This window comes from Canis lupus, chromosome 13 (assembly GCF_048164855.1).
Source record: "Canis lupus baileyi chromosome 13, mCanLup2.hap1, whole genome shotgun sequence".
Taxonomy (NCBI): Eukaryota; Metazoa; Chordata; class Mammalia; order Carnivora; family Canidae; genus Canis; species Canis lupus.
Genome location: NC_132850.1, coordinates 54,602,976 through 54,627,925, shown reverse-complemented (window position 1 = coordinate 54,627,925; position 24,950 = coordinate 54,602,976). Strand labels below are relative to the sequence as shown.

General features: G+C 35.9%; 1 protein-coding gene across 1 annotated transcript in view; it reads right to left on the bottom strand.

Annotated features, from left to right (window-relative positions):
* The window catches only part of GUCY1B1 (guanylate cyclase 1 soluble subunit beta 1), a 47,431-nt gene that overhangs the window by 6,940 nt on the left and 15,541 nt on the right, over positions 1–24,950 (bottom strand). Inside the window, exons 3-9 of the mRNA XM_072773754.1 lie at positions 23,790–23,890; positions 22,193–22,311; positions 9,919–10,116; positions 6,269–6,499; positions 4,670–4,786; positions 3,617–3,750; positions 72–269 (exon numbers count right to left, since the gene is read on the bottom strand). Coding sequence (XP_072629855.1) covers positions 72–269; positions 3,617–3,750; positions 4,670–4,786; positions 6,269–6,499; positions 9,919–10,116; positions 22,193–22,311; positions 23,790–23,890 — 1,098 coding nt within the window. The remainder of the gene's footprint in view (positions 1–71; positions 270–3,616; positions 3,751–4,669; positions 4,787–6,268; positions 6,500–9,918; positions 10,117–22,192; positions 22,312–23,789; positions 23,891–24,950) is intronic.

Here is a 24,950-nt window from a genome sequence, read left to right as displayed (position 1 = left end):
CTTATCAGACTTAACTACAGTGGACACACACCACACGATGCCCTTCCTTCACCACAAGGTTACATTCTTACGTGTCTGTCTTTTTCTTTTCATCTTCCAAGGCTCTTAACGTGAGCTGCAGCCGGTCTGTGAGGATTTCCAGTTCTTGAGTCAGTTTGTATTCCTCTCTGAATTGCTCTCCCAAAAGAACGAGGTCACGCGTGGCATCGTGCAGGGGGATGTCGCTCAGATACAGACCTCTCCTTGTCAGATCATCCAGATTCATCACACTGTTACACAGGGAAGTGAGGCAAAAATCAGTGCCAGCTTGTCTACACGATAATCCCGAGCCCAGTAACTGTCAAGGAGTAGAAGCCTGTCATCTCCTACCATTCAGTTCCTACCATTCAATAGGTCAGGCTAAAGACAAGAAAATTTGGAGAGTCACATGAAAAATATTACTTTATTCTTTTATGTATTTAAAAATCTATCAAATAGCATTGAATTCGACATAGGTATTGCCTATGCCATCAAAAATCACACTTTTTGATGCCATCATCCTAAACTGAAAGATAAGATAGAAACCTGTCCTGTGCAACCTGGTCTGTAACACAAGGCTGTTATACACTGCTATCACATTTTCCCCTCATTATAAAGAGATGAAGAACAAAAAAATTTTTTTTACCCTCTGTAACAGGGATAATAGTGCTTCTTTTGAGAAACCAGTTCATTTTTGCCTTGTGGATTCTTTGACTTTTGTAACTGGTTACTTTCCCCTTTTAGACTAAAAGTGTACAATCAGATTTATGACCTTTCTTTCACATGTATTTTATGTATTTATGACTTTTTTTAAGAATAAGATTTTATTTATTTGAAAGAGATCCTGAGAGGGCACAGCAGGGGGAGGGGCAAAGGGAAAGGGAGAAGCAGGCTGCCCGCTGCAAGAAGCCCAAAGCAGGGCTCCATCCCAGGACCCAGGGATCATGACCTGAGCTGAAGGCAGACACTTAATCAACTGAGCCACCCAGGCGCCTTGTATTTTTGACTTTTTGATGTGTATTTTATTTGCTACTCTTCCTTCTGGTTCTAATTTCTTCTACTACTCTTGTTTTCATTAAAACTTTTCTCATTTTTCTTTTAAAGATTTTATTTATTTATTCATGAGAGACACAGAGAGAGAGGCAGAGACACAGGCAGAAGGAGAAGCAGGGAGCCCGATGTGGGACTTGATCCCGGGTCTCCAGGATCACACCCTGAGCCAAAGGCAGATGCTCAACCGCTGAGCCACCCAGGTGTTCCACTTTTCTCATTTTTGAAACATTATTTAAACTTGCTAGATTTTATGTGCCTCTATAACCTATTTTTTTTACCTAAATTATTTTTAGAATAGCACACTAATATTTATTGATTCAGCAATAATCTGGTAAGTGATTGCTTTTTAAGTTTACCTTTTGGTTAAAATGTCCTAAGGTTACGCTATTGGTTTGGATTCTTTAAATACAAGGTAATTACTTCTGGGCATGCACCATAAGAATTTCTCTAAAATGACATAATGAGTTGTGACTTCACAGAAGAGTTTTGGATTGATAAAATGTCTCCTTGTTATACGTTCTCAGGAGAAATGTCCACAAATCAGAGCAAAAATTAGCATATCAATACTGAAAAATAAAATAATCAAAGAGTTTACTAATGAACCACTATGGTCTCTTTAGATTTTGTTAAAATGCGTATGTACGTTACAGCTCACTTTCAGAATAGACCCATTTGAAAAGAGGCCAAGTCCTCCGCCACATGGTACACAAGACCTGCCCTTGAGCAGAGAAAAAAAAGATTATGAGCCAAAAATGAAAGTGGCTAAAAATACTGACACTGAGTTAGGAAATAATCAAATTATGTCTCACTTTTTAAAAATGTTACTTATGATTTTAATGAACTATTAACATTTTTTTCTAAAGTTAACTACTCATTTTGAAATTATTTACATTACAGGTAAAACTGCTTTTAGGAGATGTCATTTTCATGTGAGTACAAATCTTTCTATGCACATGAACAGGTACCATAGGATAAACTGTGAGTGTGTTACTACGTGACCAATTTCCACATATGGCAATGAACAAAAAGACTCCAAATTTTCTGCTTCTGCTTCCAAAGAGACCTTATTTCTGTGAATAGAAGTTGTCACTACTGAAAAGCTGTCATTCCACTAAAGCTCAACTTGAAATGAGACAGAAGAAACAAACACTTATGACAGCACATGAAGATATAGTCAGATCAGTACAAGTGATGAATTAGAAAATATAGTTTGTTTATATTCTCTAATTTTGTCTCTTCTATTTTCATGATACATATTCTCAGAAAAAAATTGTCTTATAGTTTTTAATAGTGCATTAAAAGAAGTTGTTACAAGGTTATGTTTTTCAGAAATTTTAAGCCACTATCTTTATTTTTCTATTTTTTTTTTTAAGATTCTATTCATGAGGGACACACAGAGAGAGGCAGAGACACAGAGGGACAAGCAGGCTCCCTGCGGGGTCCTGAGGTGGGACTCGATCCCAGGGTCCTGGGATCACACCCTGAGCTGAAGGCAGAGGCTCAACCATTGAGCCACCCAGGTGCTTCGAGGCATTATCTTTTTTTTTTTAATTTTTATTTATTTATGATAGTCACACAGAGAGAGAGAGAGGCAAAGACACAGGCAGAGGGAGAAGCAGGCTCCATGCACCGGGAGCCCGACGTGGGATTCGATCCCGGGTCTCCAGGATCGCGCCCTGGGCCAAAGGCAGGCACCAAATCGCTGAGCCACCCAGGGATCCCATCGAGGCATTATCTTTAAAGGAAAACTGATCATGGTTCATGGTGGACTTTAAATTTTTAGCCAAAAGCTCACCAAAACATGCTTTATGGAGTATGTTACTAAATATGTTACTAAATAACATGCATGGCTTTCAGTTATACAAAGTTATAAATATACAAAATATCACCTAACAAGTTCCAGTTGTCTTTTTCTATATTTCTAAGTAAATTTAGATATAATTTTGTTATTCTGAGTTCCCCTGTACTGAGTTTTCCTTCAGTAAAGTGTTCTGTCAAATTAGAAAAAACAGCATCCTCCAGTTTTACTTCCCTCTGATGTTTATTATAAATAACATAATCTACATAAATTTCAATGTAATAATATGTATTGAACGGTGAATCCAGATTAAAATAGCTAAATATGTGCAATATAAAATAGTTCAAATCCACAAATAATTTTAAAAACTAATTTCTCGGTACCAAATATCTATGTATCCATGACATCATAGTAGATGCTCTACGGAATTGCTTTGCTATGTGACACCTCTTTGGAAGGTATCAAACTATAGAATTAGCTACCTGCAGATTAGATTTTTCCATGATTTAACGGTATAAACACTCGCAAACTGATTCAGACAGGACAAATCAAGCAGAATACCTGATTTCTTCTGAGCTTATTACAAATGCCAAATGAAATTATCCTTGTTATAGAGAAGTGTATAGACAAGGGCTGTAAAATCTAATTATGCTTAGAACATGTAGACATGATTAAATAGAATGTTATTGAATTTCTCTGTGAGCTGAGGGTACTTATAACCATTGTAATTAATCTAAAAATGATTACCTTGGTGAACACAGAAAAAGGATGCTATCTGCTTCAGGTAAGTAGATCATCTGACCCTTGAGACGTAAGCAGCTGATCTCAGTTCCAGTCAGCTCATCCTCACATTCTAATTTCTCTACGTCCAACAATCCTTCCTTGAAAAGGCAAGACATAACCGTTAACTAGTACCTTTCTCCCTACCTAGCAATTCAACAAAAAAACAAGGACACACGGGCTTCCTTTTCCACCAAACCGTAAGGGAGAATAAATGCAACAAGAAGATCAGGAAAAGCATTTCACCAAAATGCTAACGGGTCATAAGCAAAGTAGCTTCTGAACCCAGAAAGACGAGAGCCACACTACTGTTTGCGTATTGGTTTAAAGCCTCCAGGAATCTTATTTCTGATTTTCTAGTATGGCTGGAATATCTAATACTAATTTCTATGGAAAAATAAACCAAGCATCTCCATTCCCCACACCTGCATTCACAGAACAATGGGGAGTGGCTTCAAACACTAATGTATGTGTTGGTAAGACCTTTGCGAGGGCTGCAAGGACAACAGGTGTACTGTAGGACACTTCTGCTGTCTCAGTCAAAAGAACAGTAAGTCTGAGGTCTGGGGACCACCTAAGTAATCAACTAAATGAATATTTTATCACTTTTATTCTCCCACAAAAATGACATTCAGAACAACAGTTTAAGGAAGAATTAAATTAGGGATCTGGTTGAAGTTAAAAAAAAAATTCCTTATCTGTTCTGATTTCTAAAATAGCAGATGGTAGCTTTAGGGAGTAAAAGATGTTTGTTTTATTATGTGAAACTGAGCCGTCCCAGTAAGACAGTCTCAAAACTTATTTTTGTTAATTATGATCAGTTGCTAGGAGTTCCACCGCCCCTCAGGCAAATAAGAAACTACTAGCATTGCCTTTGAAATAGGGCTCCCTCTGAGGTTTCAGTTGGGATCTGTCTACACCTTCTCCATGTCATAGAATGGTGGACTAGCTAACTTTCCCACAGGGATGCTTCTAAGTAACCTTCCTTATTCACATTGAAAGGAATAATAGCTAGATTACCTTGCTTCTCAATACGAAAACCGTATTGATGTGTGAAAGGATCCCATGGAAACTAATGTCGATATGAGGACGGACGAGAGAGAAGACAGACAATAGGCTGCAGTTCCCAGGCTGGAGCTACAATGCCAATGAAAGGAGAGAACATGTGATTAGCCAAAATAATTCTTAGGATTTGAGATTAGATTCAGCCGACTCAAGAAGACTTAAAAATAGAAAAGTGTCATCATTTGGTAGGGCAATTGCCTCAACCATGGACTCCTACTTGACCCATGTCGCTCAGCGATGGAATGGGTGTCCCATGCTGCATGAACATAAAACCTAATATGGTCTCAGAGTATTCACACATTCAAGTATAAGCTAATGTAAGTAAGGGAAGCATTTTCAAAGAAGAAAGAATAGAAATTGATCCTTTTTTAAAAAGATTTATTTATTTATTCATGATAGAGAGAGAGAGAGAGAGGAGAGAGAGAGAGAGACAGAGAATGGCAGAGACACAGGCAGAGGGAGAAAGAGGCTCCATGCAGGGAGCCCGATGCGGGACTCGATCCCAGGACTCCAGGACCGTGCCTGGGGCCAAAGGCAGGTGCCAAACCGCCAAGCCACCCAGGGATCCCCAGAAATTGATCTTTTAAAAATGTAGTATGAGGTATCTCAAATGCCTGTGGCTTAAAATGAGATTTAAATAGCAAAACCACCAGCAAACACTCATAGTTTGTTAAGAGACGACTAATAATAATAACAGGTAATAGTTAATAATTGCTTAGACACTGGACTGAATATTCTTTATGCACTCTGTATGCTCACACTGAAATACAGGGAAAATAGGCCAAGAAAGATGAAGTAATGTGCTCATGGTCATACAATGAGAGAGAGGCAGAGCCAGCAGAGGAGGCACGCTGTACCCTACCCTGCTTCTGGATGTAGAGGTTTACAACAGAGCCCATCCGGGCAAATGCTCAATGAATAAGTCTCTTTAACTACAAGTGGAAAGTATCTCAAAATGTGTTGAGTACTAGTTCAAAAGTTAGCAGGCAAGGGGAGAAGTAAAAAGGATTTTCCAAATGGGTTTGGATAATGCAAGTCAAATGTAGATTCTCATCATCAGCCCAAATGTTGTCCTTTGATGCTTTGTCTGCTCAACCCCCTGAGAATCTATCATTTACCTCTTTAGCGTTTGTGAAATTCCCTTCTTTTCCCTGAAAATGTCTATGGCTGACTTTGGAAGCTATTCCAATCAGCATAGAATGAATGAATGAATGAATGAATAAGTGAAAGATGCTTATTACTAGAAAATCACCCATGTTTTCATTTAAAAAAAAAAACCAGCATTCCCACTTAGTTTTCCATCCTGTAAGTGACTAAAACAAACAAACAAACAAACAAACAAAAACAAATAAATAAATAGCCAGCCGTCCTAGGGAAAGTTGTAGTATGTTCAAATATATGTAACTCACTTTTGAAGAATTCATGTGATATATATGATGCACATTACCTAATACACAGTCAATGTGTTGAATGAATAAATGGCCATTTTTTTGGTAACAATATTCCCCCATGGCCTTTAGTTTCAGGCCTCAAGAAAGTGCGAGGTCATTTTACCTGGGGAAGCACTCTGTATATGGCGTTGCCACACTGAGTAACCACTAGGTCCCGGTCAAATATTATGTGAAAAGGAAAAGCTTTGCAGAAGGTATATGGGCTGATGCGTGATTCCTGGGTACCATTTTCTTCAAATCTATCAAGATCTTCATAAAAATCTTCTTCTTTTGACTCTTTTTCCTCAATTAGAAATTGAGTATGATCACATTCTTCATTTCTTTGCTGAATAACCTGGATTTCAAAAGGGGAGATGGTGTTGATTGTTTGCATTTCAGTTTGATTAAGATATCTAAATACCTAAGAAACTGGGTATGAGAATTGCGTTTAGAGGGTTAATTTAAAAATAGGAATATATGCAAATACTATGCATGCCTTGGACATTGTCTTATGCAATTTGAAGACTGAATAATTATTTATAATAAAATTGCAAACCTAGTATCAGTCCCTTAGTAGCCCAGATGGCCTCTTGGGTAGAATTAGAAAAGTACCCTCTTGTCCAGGTAGGCTTAGCCTACTCAGCCAGGTACACTTGTGCAGTGAGTGATCTATAAAGCATACAAAGTGGCTTTATTTAATATGATAAAAAATGATATTCACAAACAGAGGGAAATGAAATAATAGAGACATATATTTTAAAATACATTCAATATCAGGCTGCCTAGATGGCTCAATTGGTTTAAGTGCCTGACTCCTGATTTAGGCTCAAGTAATCATCTCTGGGTCATGAAATCAAGCCTTATGTTGGGCTCCAAGCTCAGTGAGGAGTCTGCTTGAGAGGCTCTCTTCTTCGCCTTCTGCCCCCCCCCCCACTAAACAAATAAATAAAATCTTAAAAAAAAAAATACATGCACTGTCATTTTTATCCATCAAATGGCAATTTTAAAAAATACCAAATTGGGTAAAACACAGAAAAAGAGTCATCTCAAATACTACTAGTGTGAGGGGATCTTGATTAAACTTGCTGATTGTTAGGTTATTAGATTGATAATATACAAGTAACCTTTAAAAAGTTATATATACTCTGGTTTAATTAAAAATCTAGGAACTCATCTAAGGAAGTTATCATAATACTGGGCAAAGCTCTATAATTTAAAGAAATAACTACATTTCTAAAATACTCTAAATAATATATATAATAAATATAGAATAATACAAATAAATATTTATTACATACATATAAGTAAAACATTTCTAAAATATTATTCATAGGCAAATACATTACTAAGATATAGAAAAGATGTTTTTTCTTTTGAGTTCAAGAAACTACAAGCAACACATCCTCTTAGAAAGGGAAGTACTATATCTCAACTGTGGCCAAATCCAAATGGAAGTAGTTGGGGCAATAGTTCCTCAGTTAAAGCTAAATGAAAGCAGAATATTGCTCTTTCTCACTTTTTTTGTTTGTTCAGGAGTTCACTGCAGCACACTTTGAGACTGCGGAACAAATCACAGTTAACACGGATGCTATTGTATATATTCTTTCAAAAACGGTTTCCTGATGGAATTAGGGTATTACTACCATCAGTGTCATACTAATCTACTACACTGGCTAAATAGTAGTATTCTTATTTATGATTTAAACATTGTGCCCCACTAAGGCTGATTTCTCTAAAGTTTCATCAACAAAATAAGGTCAACCTTAAAATTCAAGCCTAATTTTGATGTTCTGCTCTGATTTTAGCTATAGGAACTGAATTATATGCAACTTCAATTTACTATTTAATTCCTCAATTCTGCTCTTTTGCTTTGATTAAAATGTCAAAATGAACTGCTCTCTGATCATATTTTTAATCTCTTCTTGGTATATTACTTCTTTACATGGTATAATATTCCTTAAGTAGTTAAATCGTCTGGTAGCTCTGGACCTGTTAAACTTACAGATCCAACTTAAGAATACTTAAGGAAATTAAAACAGTATCTTTGACAAGAATTAAATATATAAAACATAACTAAAAATGAAAATATTTCAGAATTCGTAATGGAGTACTTGAATAAATAGAGACCACAAGGCAACTTAAATATTGTATAAAGTAAACCATGTAATTAAGCAAAAACTTGAATTTTATATAGAGTCTGCTAATGGCTGTCAACCTTCCATGACAAATACATTAATAACCATAGCAACTGCAGTATCTAAGTATGCCCTAATTTGAGTTTGTTTCCTAAAGTGTCTATGTATTTGTCTCTTGCTCAACTTGCCTAAATAAAAAAATAAAACCAAGAGTAGATAGACACAGTGTGCAGATAGCCCCTCATAAAGGCTCACTTAGTATAGATGTAGTGTTAGTTTGGTGTCATGATCAAAGATCAGAAATGAAAGGCATAAAATAGTTTGACTATTAAATTCCAGTGAGATTCTTAATCATTGATACATTTTGATTCTTTACCGAAGGTTTTAATTTAACTTTAAAATGTCTCTGGATTTGATAATGTCAAGTTACATAGAATCCCACTTTGTAGTTGTGGAAAAACTAAGGTTGCACCTGGGAATCACCAACAAGTGCCACAGAAAGTATTGACATCAACTCCTGAAAAGAAAGAAAACCACAAAACCTAACATGACATTACTAGATCAAATATATGGGACGCTTTCCCAATATAATCAATTTAAATGTTACAATTTTTATTTGCCATAATGCTGTACTTAAAGTTTGGGCTTTCCTTTGTTTTTCTTAAGAGTTTATTTATTTATTCATGAGAGACACACAGAGAGAGGCAGAGACATAGGCAGAGGGAGAAGCAGGCTCCTTGTGGGGAACCCAATGCAGGACTCGATCCCAGGACCCCGGGATCATGACTTGAGCGAATACAGACGCTGAACCACTGAGCCACCCAGGTGCCCCAAAGTTTGGGCTTTCCATATGTGCTAGAACATAACTTTGATGCCTAAGAAATATGCACAAAGAAAAAAAGCTGAAATAAGATATCCCTCTCACTAATTTTCTCAGACTCAGGGCCGCTGAAAAATGGCTCTTGAGGCCGAACATGCTGAGCGCACAACAAACAGCTGAACAGGAGAGACTACGTGGGTTACAAAGAGTAAAACGATGGTTCTCTTTATTGCCTGGCTGTCGTAAGAGTACTCTGATATCACTCAGAGCTAAGAGCAAGTGTTATCAAGAGCAACACAACTTTTAAAGTATAAAACCTGGTTTCTTTCACCTAGTAATCTAATTAAAAAAAAAAAAAGCAAAACATTTAGGTCACAAAGTGAGAGATTCCAACTATATTTCGGGGACAGGCAAAAAAAAAAATCTACAAAGAAATAATGAACAGCAAAACAATATCTAAGTTTATATTATCTTAGAATCTGACTACCCACATAATGAGGTTTTTTGTATTCTGGAGGCTACAACCTAGCCAGTTACATATCCTTTTGCTCCCCAGTTCTTGTGTGCTCACAGGAGATGCAAACTAGATTTCATGTGACCTTATGGAAAGAGATTATCTGCTGTCACAAGGACAAAATATCCTGTATAATGACTTCCACGGTCAAATATAGAATATTGCTCGTGCAGCACTGTTTTGGTTCAAGTATACCTCTGATGAGGTCCACTAGGAGTGATAATTAAAGGTAAATTCACAGAGTATCATGTTTAATATTCTATATATCTGATGTGTTCAGAAGGGTCTCCATCACCAGCCATTACCTTCATGTCTATTTCGGTGCCATGTATTTGTTGAGCAACAGTTTTGATGATTCCGATGACAATATCCTGAAGTCCCTCTCTCTCGGAGTAGTAGTGCAGAATGAGTCCTTTGCCCTTTTCTGCATCCGTGCACCTAAACGAAGGAGCACGCATGCCTGGGTAGATGGTAGCAAGGTGATCATGTAGAGCATCAAGGTTCTGCAATAAAGGGGAGATGGGATGAATAAATGATGCTTCCACAATGGCAGCTAACATTGAGAAAACAAGGTAGGGAAGCAGGGCTCAAATCTGTGGTTAGTTGGCAGAATGACTGAGTGAGGACTCACATAGCACAATCTTCCCTTGTGCACCAAGACAACTGAAGGTAAGGACCATAGAGAACTTAAAGCTAAAGTAGTATAATTAAGAAAAAATATTTTAAAAATATAAAAAGAAAAAAGAGAGTGGGTGGTTGCGTTGACCGGGTGACGGGCACTGAGGGGGGCACTTGATGGGATGAGCTCTGGGTGTTATGATTTATGCTGGCAAATTGAACTCCAATAAAAAAATTTTAAAAAAGAAAAAAAGAAAAATAATCTGAGGCTATTAACAGTTAATATATTTTAAAGAAGGATAAATAAACAAGCGGGTTGTAAAAAGAATGACTGAAGCAAGAAAAACATAATTATGGGCTAAAGCAAAGATATGCATATTTATAGGAGTTTGGAGAAGGTATATATGCATGTTATGTTAGAAAAATATGAATGCCTAAAGTGATCACAATTTACCCTATATAAATTGTTAGGACTGTTACTGTTTACAGTCCTAACAATTATTAATTCAAAACATTGTATCAGTGATAAACATACGAAAACATAAGCATATTATTTTGTGAGGTAATGTTTTAGGACTGAAAACCTTTTTATAAATTAAAGTAGCAGGATTGTTTCATATTTATTAGTAGCCGCCAATCAAGATACAGCTTCACAGCTGACATGTGAAATAATTATCTTTTGGAACCAAATCTTGGAAAACTAATAAATTTACCAATAAATACTTTCTGTACTTGTAGTTTTGTCATTAACGTAGAACATACCAAACTTCCCAGCATCCTGCATTACTCACTAATACACAAAACTTATTTGTATAAAGATGACCAGGAGAAATGGTGCAAACGATGTGTTTCATTTGGTCCAACATGGTTTTTCAAATAATAGCTCATAATGTGTTAGCGGGTGTGTGTTACACATATGCGTAGGATACACACGGCATAGCACGGTATATGAATGAAGAGTGAAGTAGCTTTAGAATTAAGCCGACTTTGATTTAAAACATGACATTGTCCTGAGCCCTGTAACAGCATGGAACTGAGCTGTCAACACCTGAATGAGCATGGGAACAATTATCCCCTAGAGACTACATAAAGGAACGTAGTCTTGCTGGCACCTTCATCATAGTCTGGCAAGACCTTAATGGACTTTGATCTAAAAAAAAAAAAAAAAAAAAAAAAAAAGAGAGAGAGAGATAATAAACCTATGTTGTTCAAGGCACTTACATTTGTGGTAATTTGTTATGGTAGCAATAAAAGCTAATACGCCAAGCAAATAGTAATCTATCAAGAACTGGTGATTATCACTAAAAACAAGTGGATAAAATGGTTTTAGAATGCAATAGCATAAAAGAATGCATCAAAAAAAGAAGATGCTGGATATAGGCCAAAACTGAACTATGGCTCTGGTTCCAAATGTCTCAAAGAAGCCAATTTAGGGAAACGGAAGTATCCAGTAAGTTATTAGGAAGTGAGTACAAGGTGACTCCATGGGTGCCCAAATTCAAGAAATGGTCGACCAGGGCACCAATGGCACTGTGGTTTAGTTTTATGTCCCCTCCATTCAATGATTCATTTATTCTATAGCTAAGTCACATGCAATACATATTATGAGCTGTCTGTGGTACAGGCCGGGGACAGGGTAGAGGATCCGACACAAATCTGCATGACATGGAACTTGACTTTAAATAGCTCATAGTTCATACCACAAACAAATGTGTAGAGTGACTTTTGATGAATAAATATGGGAGCCAATAACTCAGACTGAAAGAATAGGGTTCAAAGGCTTCAAAGTGAAAAGAAGCCCTGAAACTAGGTCATGAAAGGTTGACTTATGACTCAAATAAATGTTTCAACAGTCTTCTTAATTGGGTGAATCTGGTTTCTTTGTTAATTGCCTTCATGCCTAGTGATTTTTGTTTTCTTCCTGAAAATTACACCTGTTCTAATCCCATCAGGCCAGCTCTTAACAAAAATTTCAATTCATCCTAATTGCCTCTAGAGGTTGCTATTGCCACATAAAAGGAATCCAATATGGCAGACAGCCAATGAAATGAAGACCTAAAACTATTTTACTTGGTTCAGGGGTAGGAAGTTCTTCCTATAAGTTTTCCTCACGTAAATTCTTCCCTGGAAAGGGAAGACATGAAGACTGTTCCTTTATAACCCGTCCAGATCCCTTGTACAACTACTGGTGTTGGAAAAAAAAAAAAAAATGATAGAAAAATCTGGTGAGAAAAATCACGAAAAAAGTTTTAATACTTATTTCCATTTCTCACAAGTAAGAATTGAGCTTGTTGCAGCATTTAGGAAACGTCCTAATGTAGGTAGTCCCAGGTACTAGGCTGTGGCTGATTTCAAAGAAAAAAAGAAATTGAGTCTAACCATAACTTGAAATACGTATCTTAATTTCTTCCCACTTTTCCTCTACAAAATGTTCAAATATATCATAAATCAATATGCCAACATCACTTCCATTTCCACCTATTTTCATCTCGAATCATATTGTGCCATTAGCACATTTCTATATGTAGCTACACAGATGGCATGAGGCAGTAGTAACTGGTAACATTTACATTAGCAGCATCATTGATGCTAATGTAGGCCAGAGATTGGCCAGGATAGCCCAAGACCACTTTGCCATGAGTCACACAAAGGTAGACACGGTACCTTACATGGGGACCCATTTTAATTTAAATAAAAATAATGATATGAGGTATTACAATTGATAACAAAAATACTGCTTAAATTGATCACTGCAAAGCAAGTGGGATACCAAAACACACCAACTCAGAATGTTTGTCTTTTAAGTTTTTGTGGTAACCAACTCTCCAGGGGCTTACTGTTTTATTGAATTTGAATTAATTAAAAGGACAAGTAAAGTGCTTTCCTGGCATAAAAGATTTAACACCACTTAATGTAATATTGATTTTCTGTAGAGAGCATCTAACATACAAAATACTCTTGGGATTTCTTTAGTTACAGCTTTTCTTACTTGGTTTTATTCTCCTAAAATTAAAGTGATGTCCACAACTTATCTATTATTAGAAATAGACTTCATGATTAAAAATTAAGTTGATTTCATTTGAGCACATTTATATTGCTAAAAGTGTGCTTCTTCATTGTTAGACTGTGCTTGTTTGCAGCAACCTGGAAGACCATAAAAAAAGATTCTCAAAAAGCCAAGGGAAGAAAACTCGGTCCACCTTTTATAATATGATCGACATAAAGCTAATTATTCATCCACATGCGTGTGGCAATGTACCTGGAGAATAAGAATTTCATATTAAAACTGGTATTCTGTTTTATTTCTAAATATACCATGGGAATAGATATACAAAAAAAGACCCGAATGGCCAGTTTACAAAGAAGTATACATACATAAAAGAGACATAAAAAATGTAAACATATAGATTTCAGCACAGTAGATTCCCAGCAAACAATAAAGCAAACCTTAAATATGCTTTGACTTCATTCTTCTTAGCTTTATAAAGTTAGAATACAAGAAAGGGATAGATAGCAGGTCCATTCATCTATTTTCTCTGAAGATGCCAAAAAGGGTAGTCAGGTTTTCATTTCACTTCTTATGTTCTGATATCATTTTACTGCTTTTTCTACAAGTGAAATGAATACACTTTTTCTACTCAGGAATCCTGCTATCCATAACTCCAATGCATCTTGTCACCTAGCATTTATTATTTGCAGAAGAAAAATTAGTGCTGGCATCCTGGGAAACTGTGCTGGAGTTCTGGATTTAGTACAATCCACAGATTCAGGAAACAAATGAGAATTTATTATTCCTTTGAGAAACTTTGAAGTTCCCTATTTTCAAGGATCTTGGAATGGTTCAAACTAAATGCAAGTTGTCTCTGTAATATGCACAGTAAAAATAAGTTCACACATAATTATAGAGGCAGAGTTTCCAGGAATTAACTACCTCATTCCCCTGCTTTCTCAGCATCTGATGAAAAAAATCTCTAAATGATGCACATGTTACATGGGTGGAGTCCTTGACTTGAAAGTTTTAAGAGAGATTTTTTGGTCTCCAAGGACCCTTATCTTACTGAATGGGGAGAAGGGAGTTGCCTGTGTTACTGGAGAACATTACTGAAGTTTAGACTGAGAAGAAATCTTAAAAAATTAGTCATTTCAGGGCACCTGGGTAACTAAGTGGCAAAGCATCTGCCCTTGGCTCAGGTTGTGATCCCAGGGTTCTGGGACCAAGTCCTGCATCGGGCGGGCTCCATGCCCTGTGGGGAGCCTACTTCTCCCTCTGTTTCTGCCTCTCTCTCTCTCTCTCTCTCTCTCTCTCCATCTCTCATGAATAAATAAAATATTTTTAAAAAATCAGTCATTTCAAACCTCTCTTTTATTAGGAAGGAGGATGAGATAAAGCATTTCCTTTCCTTTTATTTCTTATACTTCTGAAAAATACGGCCAACACCGGCATTTGTTTACAAGCAGCATGCAATCTGAAACATATTTTGTCAAGTTTTGTAAGAAGTAAGTCATTTTAGAATTTGAGGATAAAAACTTTTAAACAACTAGGATTAAATAAAGGTGGAAAACCCATATAACGGGAAGCACCAAGGTTGAGGTATGAATAGCATGAGATCAGAACAAGTAAGGTTAATGCTTTAATGATACTCCTGCCTCTTATTCTTGGAGCTACTTTGTAGGAAATAGCCTTTCAACTGAAAAGAGAATCTTTTTAGGAAGAAAAAATATAAATATCTTATTTCAAAAGAAATTGTATTGGTGTCACTAAAATTATTTCACTTAATATTGTTAAAACTACAATATAATTATCAACACCATCTTCTCAAGAAAAATATTTTAATTAAAGAAAAAAGAGGCAAAAAGTCATAGCATTACCTGAGTAAAATATTTTACCTACTATACTGCTTTTAAATGCATGTCTAAAAAATTTATATACTGCAACTGACAATATTTTGTAAAATTGTTAACATATATATCATTTACCCAAGCAGAAAACAATCTTACAATTCTAAAATACTCATCTTCCCTTATAAGTCTTTACTTGTCAATTTTAAAATTGCAGGTTATAGAAACTGGCATTTTGTTTTTTTTTAAGATTTTATTTATTTATTCATGAGAGAGAGAGAGAGAGAGAGGCAGAGACACAGGCAGAGGGAGAAGCAGGCGCCATGCAGGGAGCCCGACGTGGGACTCGATCCTGGGTCTCCAGGATCAGGCTCTGGGCTGAAGGCGGCGCTAAACCGCTGAGCCACCGGGGCTGCCCGAAACTGGCATTTTGGATGTTGAGAAAAAGTTTTCCTTTTGAAGTTCAAAAGTTAAAAATAAAATGAATGGTGCATTTTTGTCTAAGAAATATTATAAATAATTTAGAGAAGTATCAGAATTTCACAGCTGTTCAGGAAAATCTTCATATTTCCCAAAATAACACTTTGCACAAACATTTAAGAATTTTAGATCTGTCATCAATCCCAGAGTGCTCCTGGTGGGCTGGCCAAATCACTGCTGTGCTTTAAAGGCCAAAACCTCGGGTCAACCTGAATTTGAAGAAAATCCCACTGAGGTTTGCACAGAGGTGCTGGTAGAGGGACATTCATGTATGAGAACTGAATGAAGGAGTGAAATCACCACCATATCAAGGTTAGTGGAAGGAACCAGTGTTTCCAAGCAAAAGATAACAGAAAAAGAAAAAAAGGAAAAAAGATAACAGAATATTTGCTTGATATCCAACTGAGATTCCTACGCATATTTAAGCAGGCTCATCACTTAAATTCTAACTAACCTCTAAGATTGTGCATTGCTCACTTAGTTGTCATTATTCAACCTGGTAGCTTCCCATGCTTATTTAATTTTCACTTTACCACTATAAATTATTGAGAGGTAGAGAATATACAATGTAAAGGAATATCACACCCCTGAGAATGAATTGGTAGCTCCACTGTAGATTGACTTGGGTTTCATTCCTCGAGGCTACATATCATTCTTATCAAACCTGATCTGCCCAAAGCTCCTGACTCATCCATAAATACGTATATAAGTGTACGTGGACACACTAACATAGACATAAAAAATGAAGAGGAAAACAATACAGAGTGCTGTCCCAATTATGTGTTACTGCATATCAAAGTGCCCCAGACTTATTGGCTTATAACAGTAAGATATTATTATCTTTTGTGATTCTGTGAATTTTCTGGACTCAGGAAATTCTTGGGTTGGAGTAGACGAAGCTGGGGACGGTGTCATCATAATGCTCTACCGGGCTGTTTTCCCAGGACAGGTCACCCAAAAGGCCGGTAGTAGTTGGCCCTTCAATGGGAGTTCAGCTAGCGCTGCTGTCTGAAAGCTTACACAGGACCTCTCCATGTGGCTTGGGCTTCTCACTTCATGATGCTGGGCTCCTGCAGGGAGCATCCCAAAGGCAACTATTCCAAGATACTCAGGTGGAGACTTGAAGACTTACTATGATCAAGCCAGGGAAGTATCAAAATGTTCCACCTGTTCTATTATGCAGATAATCACAAAAGCCAACGCAGATTCAAGAGAAGGCAATGTCACAATGCAGAGCAGCATAGGAGATACTAATGCAATGATTTTTGGAAGATAAAATCGGCAATAATGCAAACAGGACAATGGAAGTAAGATGATCATGGATTAAGGTGGAAGTACTGTCAAGTTGGCCATTCCTTACTAGCTAGGTTTTTTGCTTTTTTTTAAATGAAGCTTTCAAATCCTATACGTTTTCTGCAGTGTTTTAATCTATACACTAGAAGCTTCAAATAGAAATTTACATAAAAAATAAAAAAATAAAAATAAAATAAAATAAAGAAATTTACTACAGTGACAGCATGAAACCCCACATTTTATTCCTAAATTTACAATTAAGAAAATGACAGAATAGAAGAAAAATTCTTGCTGAAACATGGTCTTATCTGTAAGATGATATATGCAAGTAAAATATACAAAATTCAAAACTAAAAATGTCCTGTTTTTTTCTTCATCTCTTTTTGATAAATCATATTCCATTACAAACCTAACTAAAGGTTTAATTCCAAAGTTTAATATTATATATATATATATATATATATATATATACACACACACATATATATATATATATTTTTTTTTTTTAAGAAAGCAAGAGTGGAGGAAGCTGGGAGGACCACAGGGAGAGGGAGAGGGAGAGAGAGAATCTGAAGCAGGCTCCATGCCCAGCACAGAGACCCACTCGGGGCTTGATGTCATGACTGTGAGATTGAGACCTGAGCTGAAATCAAGAGTTGGACGCTTAACTGACTGAGCCACCCAGGCACCCCAAGGTTTATCTACTTTCATCAGCAGTCTACAAATTGATGGTTTCACAGGAGATTTAAGAAAAACAATCCCAAACTATGTAATGTTTAGAAGCACAATGTTTCTAAGAAGTTTCCTCTAAAAATGTTTCCCATACTTTATTAATACTTAATCTATTTAGTATTTTTAGCTATTTTTTGTTAAAGTCTTGAGGTAGATTAAAAATAAGCATAATGTGAAACTTTTTAAATTGAATTTGGAAGTACAAGAGAGTTTGGATAAGCAGGGCCTTGAATTTAATATTAGTAGCAAAGCCTCTTAAAGGGGAATTGTCCATTATTTAAACTGTTCAAATTGTTAAATTTAGGTCATTAAATTGTTTACATTGACTGATCCAGGGAAAAGAAAAACTTTACATGAGAAATATTTTTCTGAAACTAAACTACAGATAATTTCTATTCAGTGTGTCCTTGAATATTAGATTTCTAAAAATGGAACAGGAATATTATCTCAATAAAATCACGTGGGCCAAATTAAGTGTGTGTGTGTGTATATATATATATATATATATATAATAAAAATATTACTAAATCAATAAAATATCCTGGGCCAAAAATATAATATATACATATTATTATACTAGCCACATATATATACAACATATAATTCAGAATTAGTTAATTCTAACATTCAAAGATTCTCTATAGATTGTCTATTATAGGCTGTGCCTGGTATTCAGAACTTTTGGAAATTATTTCAAGAAAAGCAAAAATGTATGTTTAATAGAAAGCCATTCTTGTATGTATTTATTTATTTATTAATTCATTCATCATTCATTCATTCATTTGAGAAAGAGAAACAGAGCACAAGTATGCGAGGTGGAGGGCAGAAGGAGAGAGAGAGAGAATCCTAAGAGGGCTTCATGTCCCAAATGGAGCCCAACACAGGGCTCGATCTTATGACCTGAGCCAAAATCAAGAGTCGGATGCTTAACCAACTGAGCCACTGAGGCGCCCCCTGAGCCATTCTTAATGATGTATCCAACTGAGAGGCTGAAGAAAGACAACTTCCAAGGAATTTCTCCTTGGAAGCATGATAAGTGGTCAGAGCTGCCCAGCCTAAGGCATAATCAAATGATTTCCCATGTTATAATTCCAGTAGCTACTTTATTGTTGCCTGGAAATTCCAAATGGAGATATTAGAATGATCATTTTGAAAGTTTCTAGATACAAATAATGTAACTTGTATATTCATTAATAAATAGTAATTTGCCATGTCCACATTAGATGGAAATTTCTAGGTGGAAATTGCCTATTATTATACATTTCAAACTGTAATTCATCTCTAAATAAAGTTATATAGTTTCATCAAAAGAATAATAACATGAAAATAAAATAAGTGTTATCTTTAATAAAAGAATTAATCTTGAGCTGTTGGTGTATTTGCTTTTTACTTTTGTACAAACAACAAATCTTCATTCTTCAGTCCTCAAAAATGGTATTTATTCATTCCCATATATGTATCTGTGGAGATACCATCATTAAGAGATTACACATGGTCTCTGGTTCCATGAAGTTTACATTCCAGCCCATTAAACAGGAAATGATAGTACAGTGTGAGAAATATGAGGGCTGGGGAAATAGAGTGTACTGTGAAAAACTGAGAAATGCCAATTTCTCTGACTCAGAAAGGGCAGAGATTGGAGAGGGGAGTGATGTCCTCCTGGAAGGAGTAATTTGACCAACAGGATAAATAGGATTTATTTAGCTGGAAAGCAGCAGTAACAGTGTTCTAGATAAAGGGAAGAACAGGTGCAAAAGTTCAGAGGATAGAGAGAGCAGGATAATAAAGACTGTAAAAGAAGTTCTCTTTGGTCAGACTTTGGTAGAGGAAGAATAAGGATGGATAGGGGATGTTAAGTAGTTTCACTAATTTTAATTACTTTCTACTTTTTCCAGTGAGGAATTGGGAATCATTAAAAGGGTTTAAGCAAGAAAATGTCTAATGAGATATATTTGAACTTTCAGAAAAAAAACAGTAGGGTTATAGAATGGAGAAAAGATTGGAAGAGTCTTGAAGGGAGGCTGGGAAACCATCCAATCTCTAGAGAATGATAGCTCCCACAAAAGTATAGAGAAAATAAAGAAAAGTGATAGAATTCTCAAAATTTAGGAAATAGACTCTAAGGATTGATGCTTGTTTGAAATCAGAATGAAAAAGAAAAGTTTTTAAATTCTCTTTAAAATAAGACCCAGCTTACCTTACTCCTTAATGAAGGATTAAAGTCTACGAAAAATAATGTTTTATTTATTTATATAATGAAAAATGTAAATTTTTATATGGGAATGAGGATCTTAAGACAATTTATGGGGTACTTGGGAGGCCCAGTGGTTGAGTGTCTGTCTTGGTTCAGGGCGGGATCCCAGGGTCCTGGGATCGAGTCCTGCATTGGGTTCCCCACAGGGAGCCTGCTTCTCCCTCTGCCTATGTCTCTGCCTCTCTCTGTGTGTGTCTCTCATGAATAAATAAATAAAATCTTTAAAAAAAAGACAGTTTATGAAAATCAGTCGCTTTATTTTATAATCACTTATACAGAAAAAAATATTCTTTTAATGTCTATGTAAATAGCCTAATCATAAGATAAATGCCTACGGTATTTTAATCCATTCAATTTGCTGGTAAGACATGCAATTTGAAAAACAGGACAAAAAGGAATTGGATAAAAAATAATAATATTGGTGAAAACTTCACAAAATTCTAACTTACTAGTTTCTTCATTGTTCACACTGAAAGAAAAATAAAATCATATGTAATTTAAAGATATATTAACTAAAGTTGCGTATTGACTTTGAGGAAAAAGGACTTAGAGCTACTTAAAGTAATGCTGCCCAATGGAAACAAAAGGCAATAAAAGCCACTAGAGCAAGCCACAAACGCTAGCCACATAAGTAATGCTAAATTTTCTAGTAGTGATGGTTAAAACCGAAAAAAGGAAACAGGTGAAATTAATGTTCATGATACATTTTTATAGAACTCAATATATCAAAAATATTACCATCTCAACAAGTAATTAATATAAAATATCAGTTATTTGTATTCTTCTTGTACTGCTTTTGAAATCTGTTGTGTATTTTACCCATAGCACATCGAATTTCAAATACTTAGTAGCCAAGGGGGCTAGTGGCTATCCTATTGAGGATGGGGCTCAGGAACGTAGAGAAACACGGGGAGGCCGCTTGCTCTCTTCCTGTGCCATTACAAATTTAGCAAAGGGAAACAATGAGTAAAGATTGACAAAAATTTTTGTAAAAACATTTGGATGGTTGTTTTGTTATGTAGACGTGGCCATTGAGAATAAAAGTTAAAATTAATACAGAGGGACTTCAAATCGCAACTTTGCCCATAAAATAATGCAAGTTAATAAAAGTATTAAAAAATGGAGTATGTATTCAAAAATCCAAAACCCCAATAAACTTCAAATATCAAACTTTAATCCATTTAAAATAACTCATTTAAATACAGCCTGTTAAAGCTTAATTTAAAAATCGCCTGGCAGCTCCTTCATTGGGAATTGGCAGCTTTTTTTTTTTTTTTTTTTTTGACACCAGTAGTTCTATAAACCCACGGCAGGGCATTGCAGACCAGTTTCCATCTTGATTTAATGCTGTTTTAAGTTTATAAGAAAAATGTCACTATGTAAACAACAGACATTTTGATTAAACACTATAGTTCTTATTTTGGCTGTTAAATCAATAATGCAGCTGGATTGAAAGTAGTTTACATTCCCTCAAAACTGGGCTTGGGTTCAGCTAGTATTGTGCTGACATCATTTACCAGCAAGATCTGGCCGCTTTAAGCAGCCAGTTTAGAAATGTCCTTTAAAAACAGCCACATAATTTTTCAACCTTCACACATTTCAAGAAGAGGGTCTTACAAATGCCTGTGCTTAAAATAGGGCAGTCAATCCAAAAATAGTCTCTCATCGAATGTGTAATTTACTAGTAAAAAACTTTTAAGGTAATTTAGACAAGAATAGAAGACAAGGGTGTTTGGGGGCCTTATTTCTTTCACTTCACCTGAAAATGCCTTTGGGAGGGCTCTCCGGTTTCCTTTTGTACAGCAGCTTGATTAATATGGAACTGGGAGTGATGCTTCTCGAATTTGTTTTGGTGGCAGAGCACCTGAAAGCCATGGTGCTTTCCCCCAACTTTGAGCCCAGTAGAATCTCAATACTGACATATCATTTAATTACACTATACAAACTAGGAATACCTTAAAAGAGAAAATAGGACCACCTTATATAGCTAAGACATAAACCCACCACTATTAGCACATATAAACCATTAAAAGGGGGGCAGTTAAACATCACAATAGGCCATGTTGAGATGTTCAGAGGATGTTAATTTCCAACTTGGATGTTCAAGGTGGGCAACCAAAAGTTAAGGGAAAAAAAAAAAAGAAACAAAAAATGTTAAAATGTATTCGAGACCACCCTATAACCGTTATTTTATGTGAATTAGAAAAAGTCACTGTAAAAAAGAAAAAGAAAGTAAAAGTCACTGTGATTTCATTTCAGTAGCAAGACACTGTCATCTAGCTGGCTGTGCAAAAGTATTCTAGAGCCTCCGTTTAAGAATTACTAATTCAGAATTTTTAACTACAGAACTTCAAATTGCTTACCTGTAGAAATTCTCTGACATTAGATCCCAGGACACGCAAGATTGTATCATAACCAGACTCTTGGCAAAAGACAAAAAACATCTTCCCGAACATTTGGAGGATTTCCCCAGCATTGAGATCTATTTATAGATTTGAGAGAACAACAACAGAACATATTATAGCTAGAATATTGTTAATGGGAAGAATGAAAATAGGTGCATAATTTAAAAAATTAAAATATCCCCAACTTTTGTGCAAGTGGACATAGATCCACAAGAAAAATTCATAGGGAAATCTGTGAAGACAACACAGTGACATGTCAGCAGCATAGACTGGTACTTATATGCAAAACAATCAGTTTCTCAGCTTTCACAGCAAACTACTTAACTAATTTTGACACCTGTATTTAATGTACTAACTTACTTTTTCTGAAAAACACAGAAAAAATCATCAAGAATGCACATGACCATATTTTCATGAAAAATGGTTTTCTCCATGTAAATATGCATATTTAACAAGTTGGTTACATATAACGTGTACCCCAATATCATGCTTTTTACTTACTGTTCAATTATTAATATTTCCTAAAATCTTTACATGTTTTCTGTAATATCAATTTTAATAACCTCATTAACATAGGGACACAATAATTTATTTAACCAATCCACTCCTCTCAAAAATGTAGACTTTTCCAATTTTTGATAGTACAAGTAATCTTGAGATAAAAATATACATAAATCAAAAATATATATATTCAGAAATCTTAACCTAAGTAGATCTAATAATTCTTTTAAGAAAAATTCCTAAAGGTTTTGTACATTTTTTAAGAGACTTTGACTAATGAAGCAAAATTATTCTCTACAATGTTGTCTTTATTTAGCATCAGATTAACAATATCTGTGATTTCCTCTTTAACTCTACTTTTGACAACACTAGACATTTAGCTTTTAAAAATTCGTACATTTCTATGAAAAAAATTCATATTTGTTTCAGTTTTGATTACTAATGAGGCTAAATATTTTTATTATTAACAATTTACCATTCTTTCTTTGTGATCCTTGTATTCTATAATAGATATTTACTCATCTAATTATACTTGGCAAAGCTAAAAAGCTGCTTTCTGTTCTACCCAAACTGTAGCCTAGCTGCAAATTAAGCACATGAGATTAACTTTGAGAACAACTTTTTTTTTCCATGAAGCTGGTTTTGAACCCTGCCTACTTTGCATGAGCTTTCCCTAATGTATACCTCCATTTCTTGTTCCTTTCACCAATAGTTAACAGAATTCGTGATTGCAAGAGAGATTCAAAAACAATGGTTTCTGCACACTACACTTTCATAATTACCATATTGGACATCACAACTGAAGTTATCATCACATTAAGTGTCAACAATTTTTTCCCACCCTGACACATGGTTTTCTGTGAAGGAATGCTGAGAGCCTCTCCACTCTCTAAAGAGCTTGTAAAGGAAAACTAGGCCTCAGGACAGCCTGAGCCTTCCCTCCACCATCGTGCAGCATGCACCCTGCATAATGATACAATGGGATCTTGGTTTATTATTCCTCTGGGCTTCTCTGTGTAACTTAGCCAAAGAAGGAAAGTCACATTCAACTTACTGAGGACTTTGCTTGCAGCAGCCACCAAATCATAAGTTTTGGAATCATCATATATTATTCTGACAAGAAATTGTCCTTCTTCATCTAACTGTGCCTCTTTTCTGGAAAACAAAAAAACAAGAAACAGGGGGAAAATGCTGAAATAAAAGAATAGCTAGTATGGTTAAAACTACTGTATAAACAATGGTTTTACACCTGAAATGGGATGTTTGTTTAAATCAATGCCATGTGCCTAAAAGTCTAATGATTAAGGAGATTTAAATCATTTCACTTTCCCCTCCTCAAGTTAAAATGATATGTTTAAGCATATTTTAGCAAGACTGCCATTTATAGAGTACTCTAATGCCCAATGCAATGCCTGATATTAAATATAATCAAGAAATAACTTTGGGTTTAACAAATAATCAGCAAACATTGGTTGAGTCCCTATACGTGCCAGTCATTGTTCCGAGCATTAGGGATGGAGCCTTTAGCAAGATAAACAAAAATACTTGACCTCTTCCAACATACACGTTCTAGGAGGGGAGATAGATCGGGAATAAAACTAATAAGTAACATATAATGGTAAGTAGTTTGAAGAAAAATAAAGACAGGTAGTGAGGTAGAGAGCTTGAGTACAAAAGCCAGGAAGCCTCCCTGAGATATGGGCATTGAATAGAATCTAAAGGAAGCTCTGGGAGTGAGCCATGAGCAGTGTGGGGAAGAGGGCTAGGCAGGAGAGGCCTGGGGCCCTGGGGGACCAGCAGAAGTCAGAGCGGAACAGAGAGGGGGCAGCGTAGCCGTAAAGGAATGGGTAAGAGTGGTAACAAGGGTCGGGTGGACTTTAGGATGACTGTGGCATTTACTTGAAAGAGATGGATAGCTTTGGCCTTTGTGATATGAGCAGCGAGAGAGGAACTGACTTGGGTTAAAGGAATCAATCCTGCTGTTGCATTAAGGCTGATCTCGGGCAGAGCAAAGAGACCAGTTAGGAGGCTACCATCAACTCTCAGGTGAGGAAGCCTGGTAACTTGATTCCGAGAGAGAACTGGTCCAAAAGGAATATATTCTGCAGGCAAATTCAACATGATTTGCTGATAGATTGAATACAGGATGTCAGAGAAGGAGAGGACACAGAGTTGGCACTGAGGTTTTGGCCTTAGAAACTGGAAGGATGTTGTC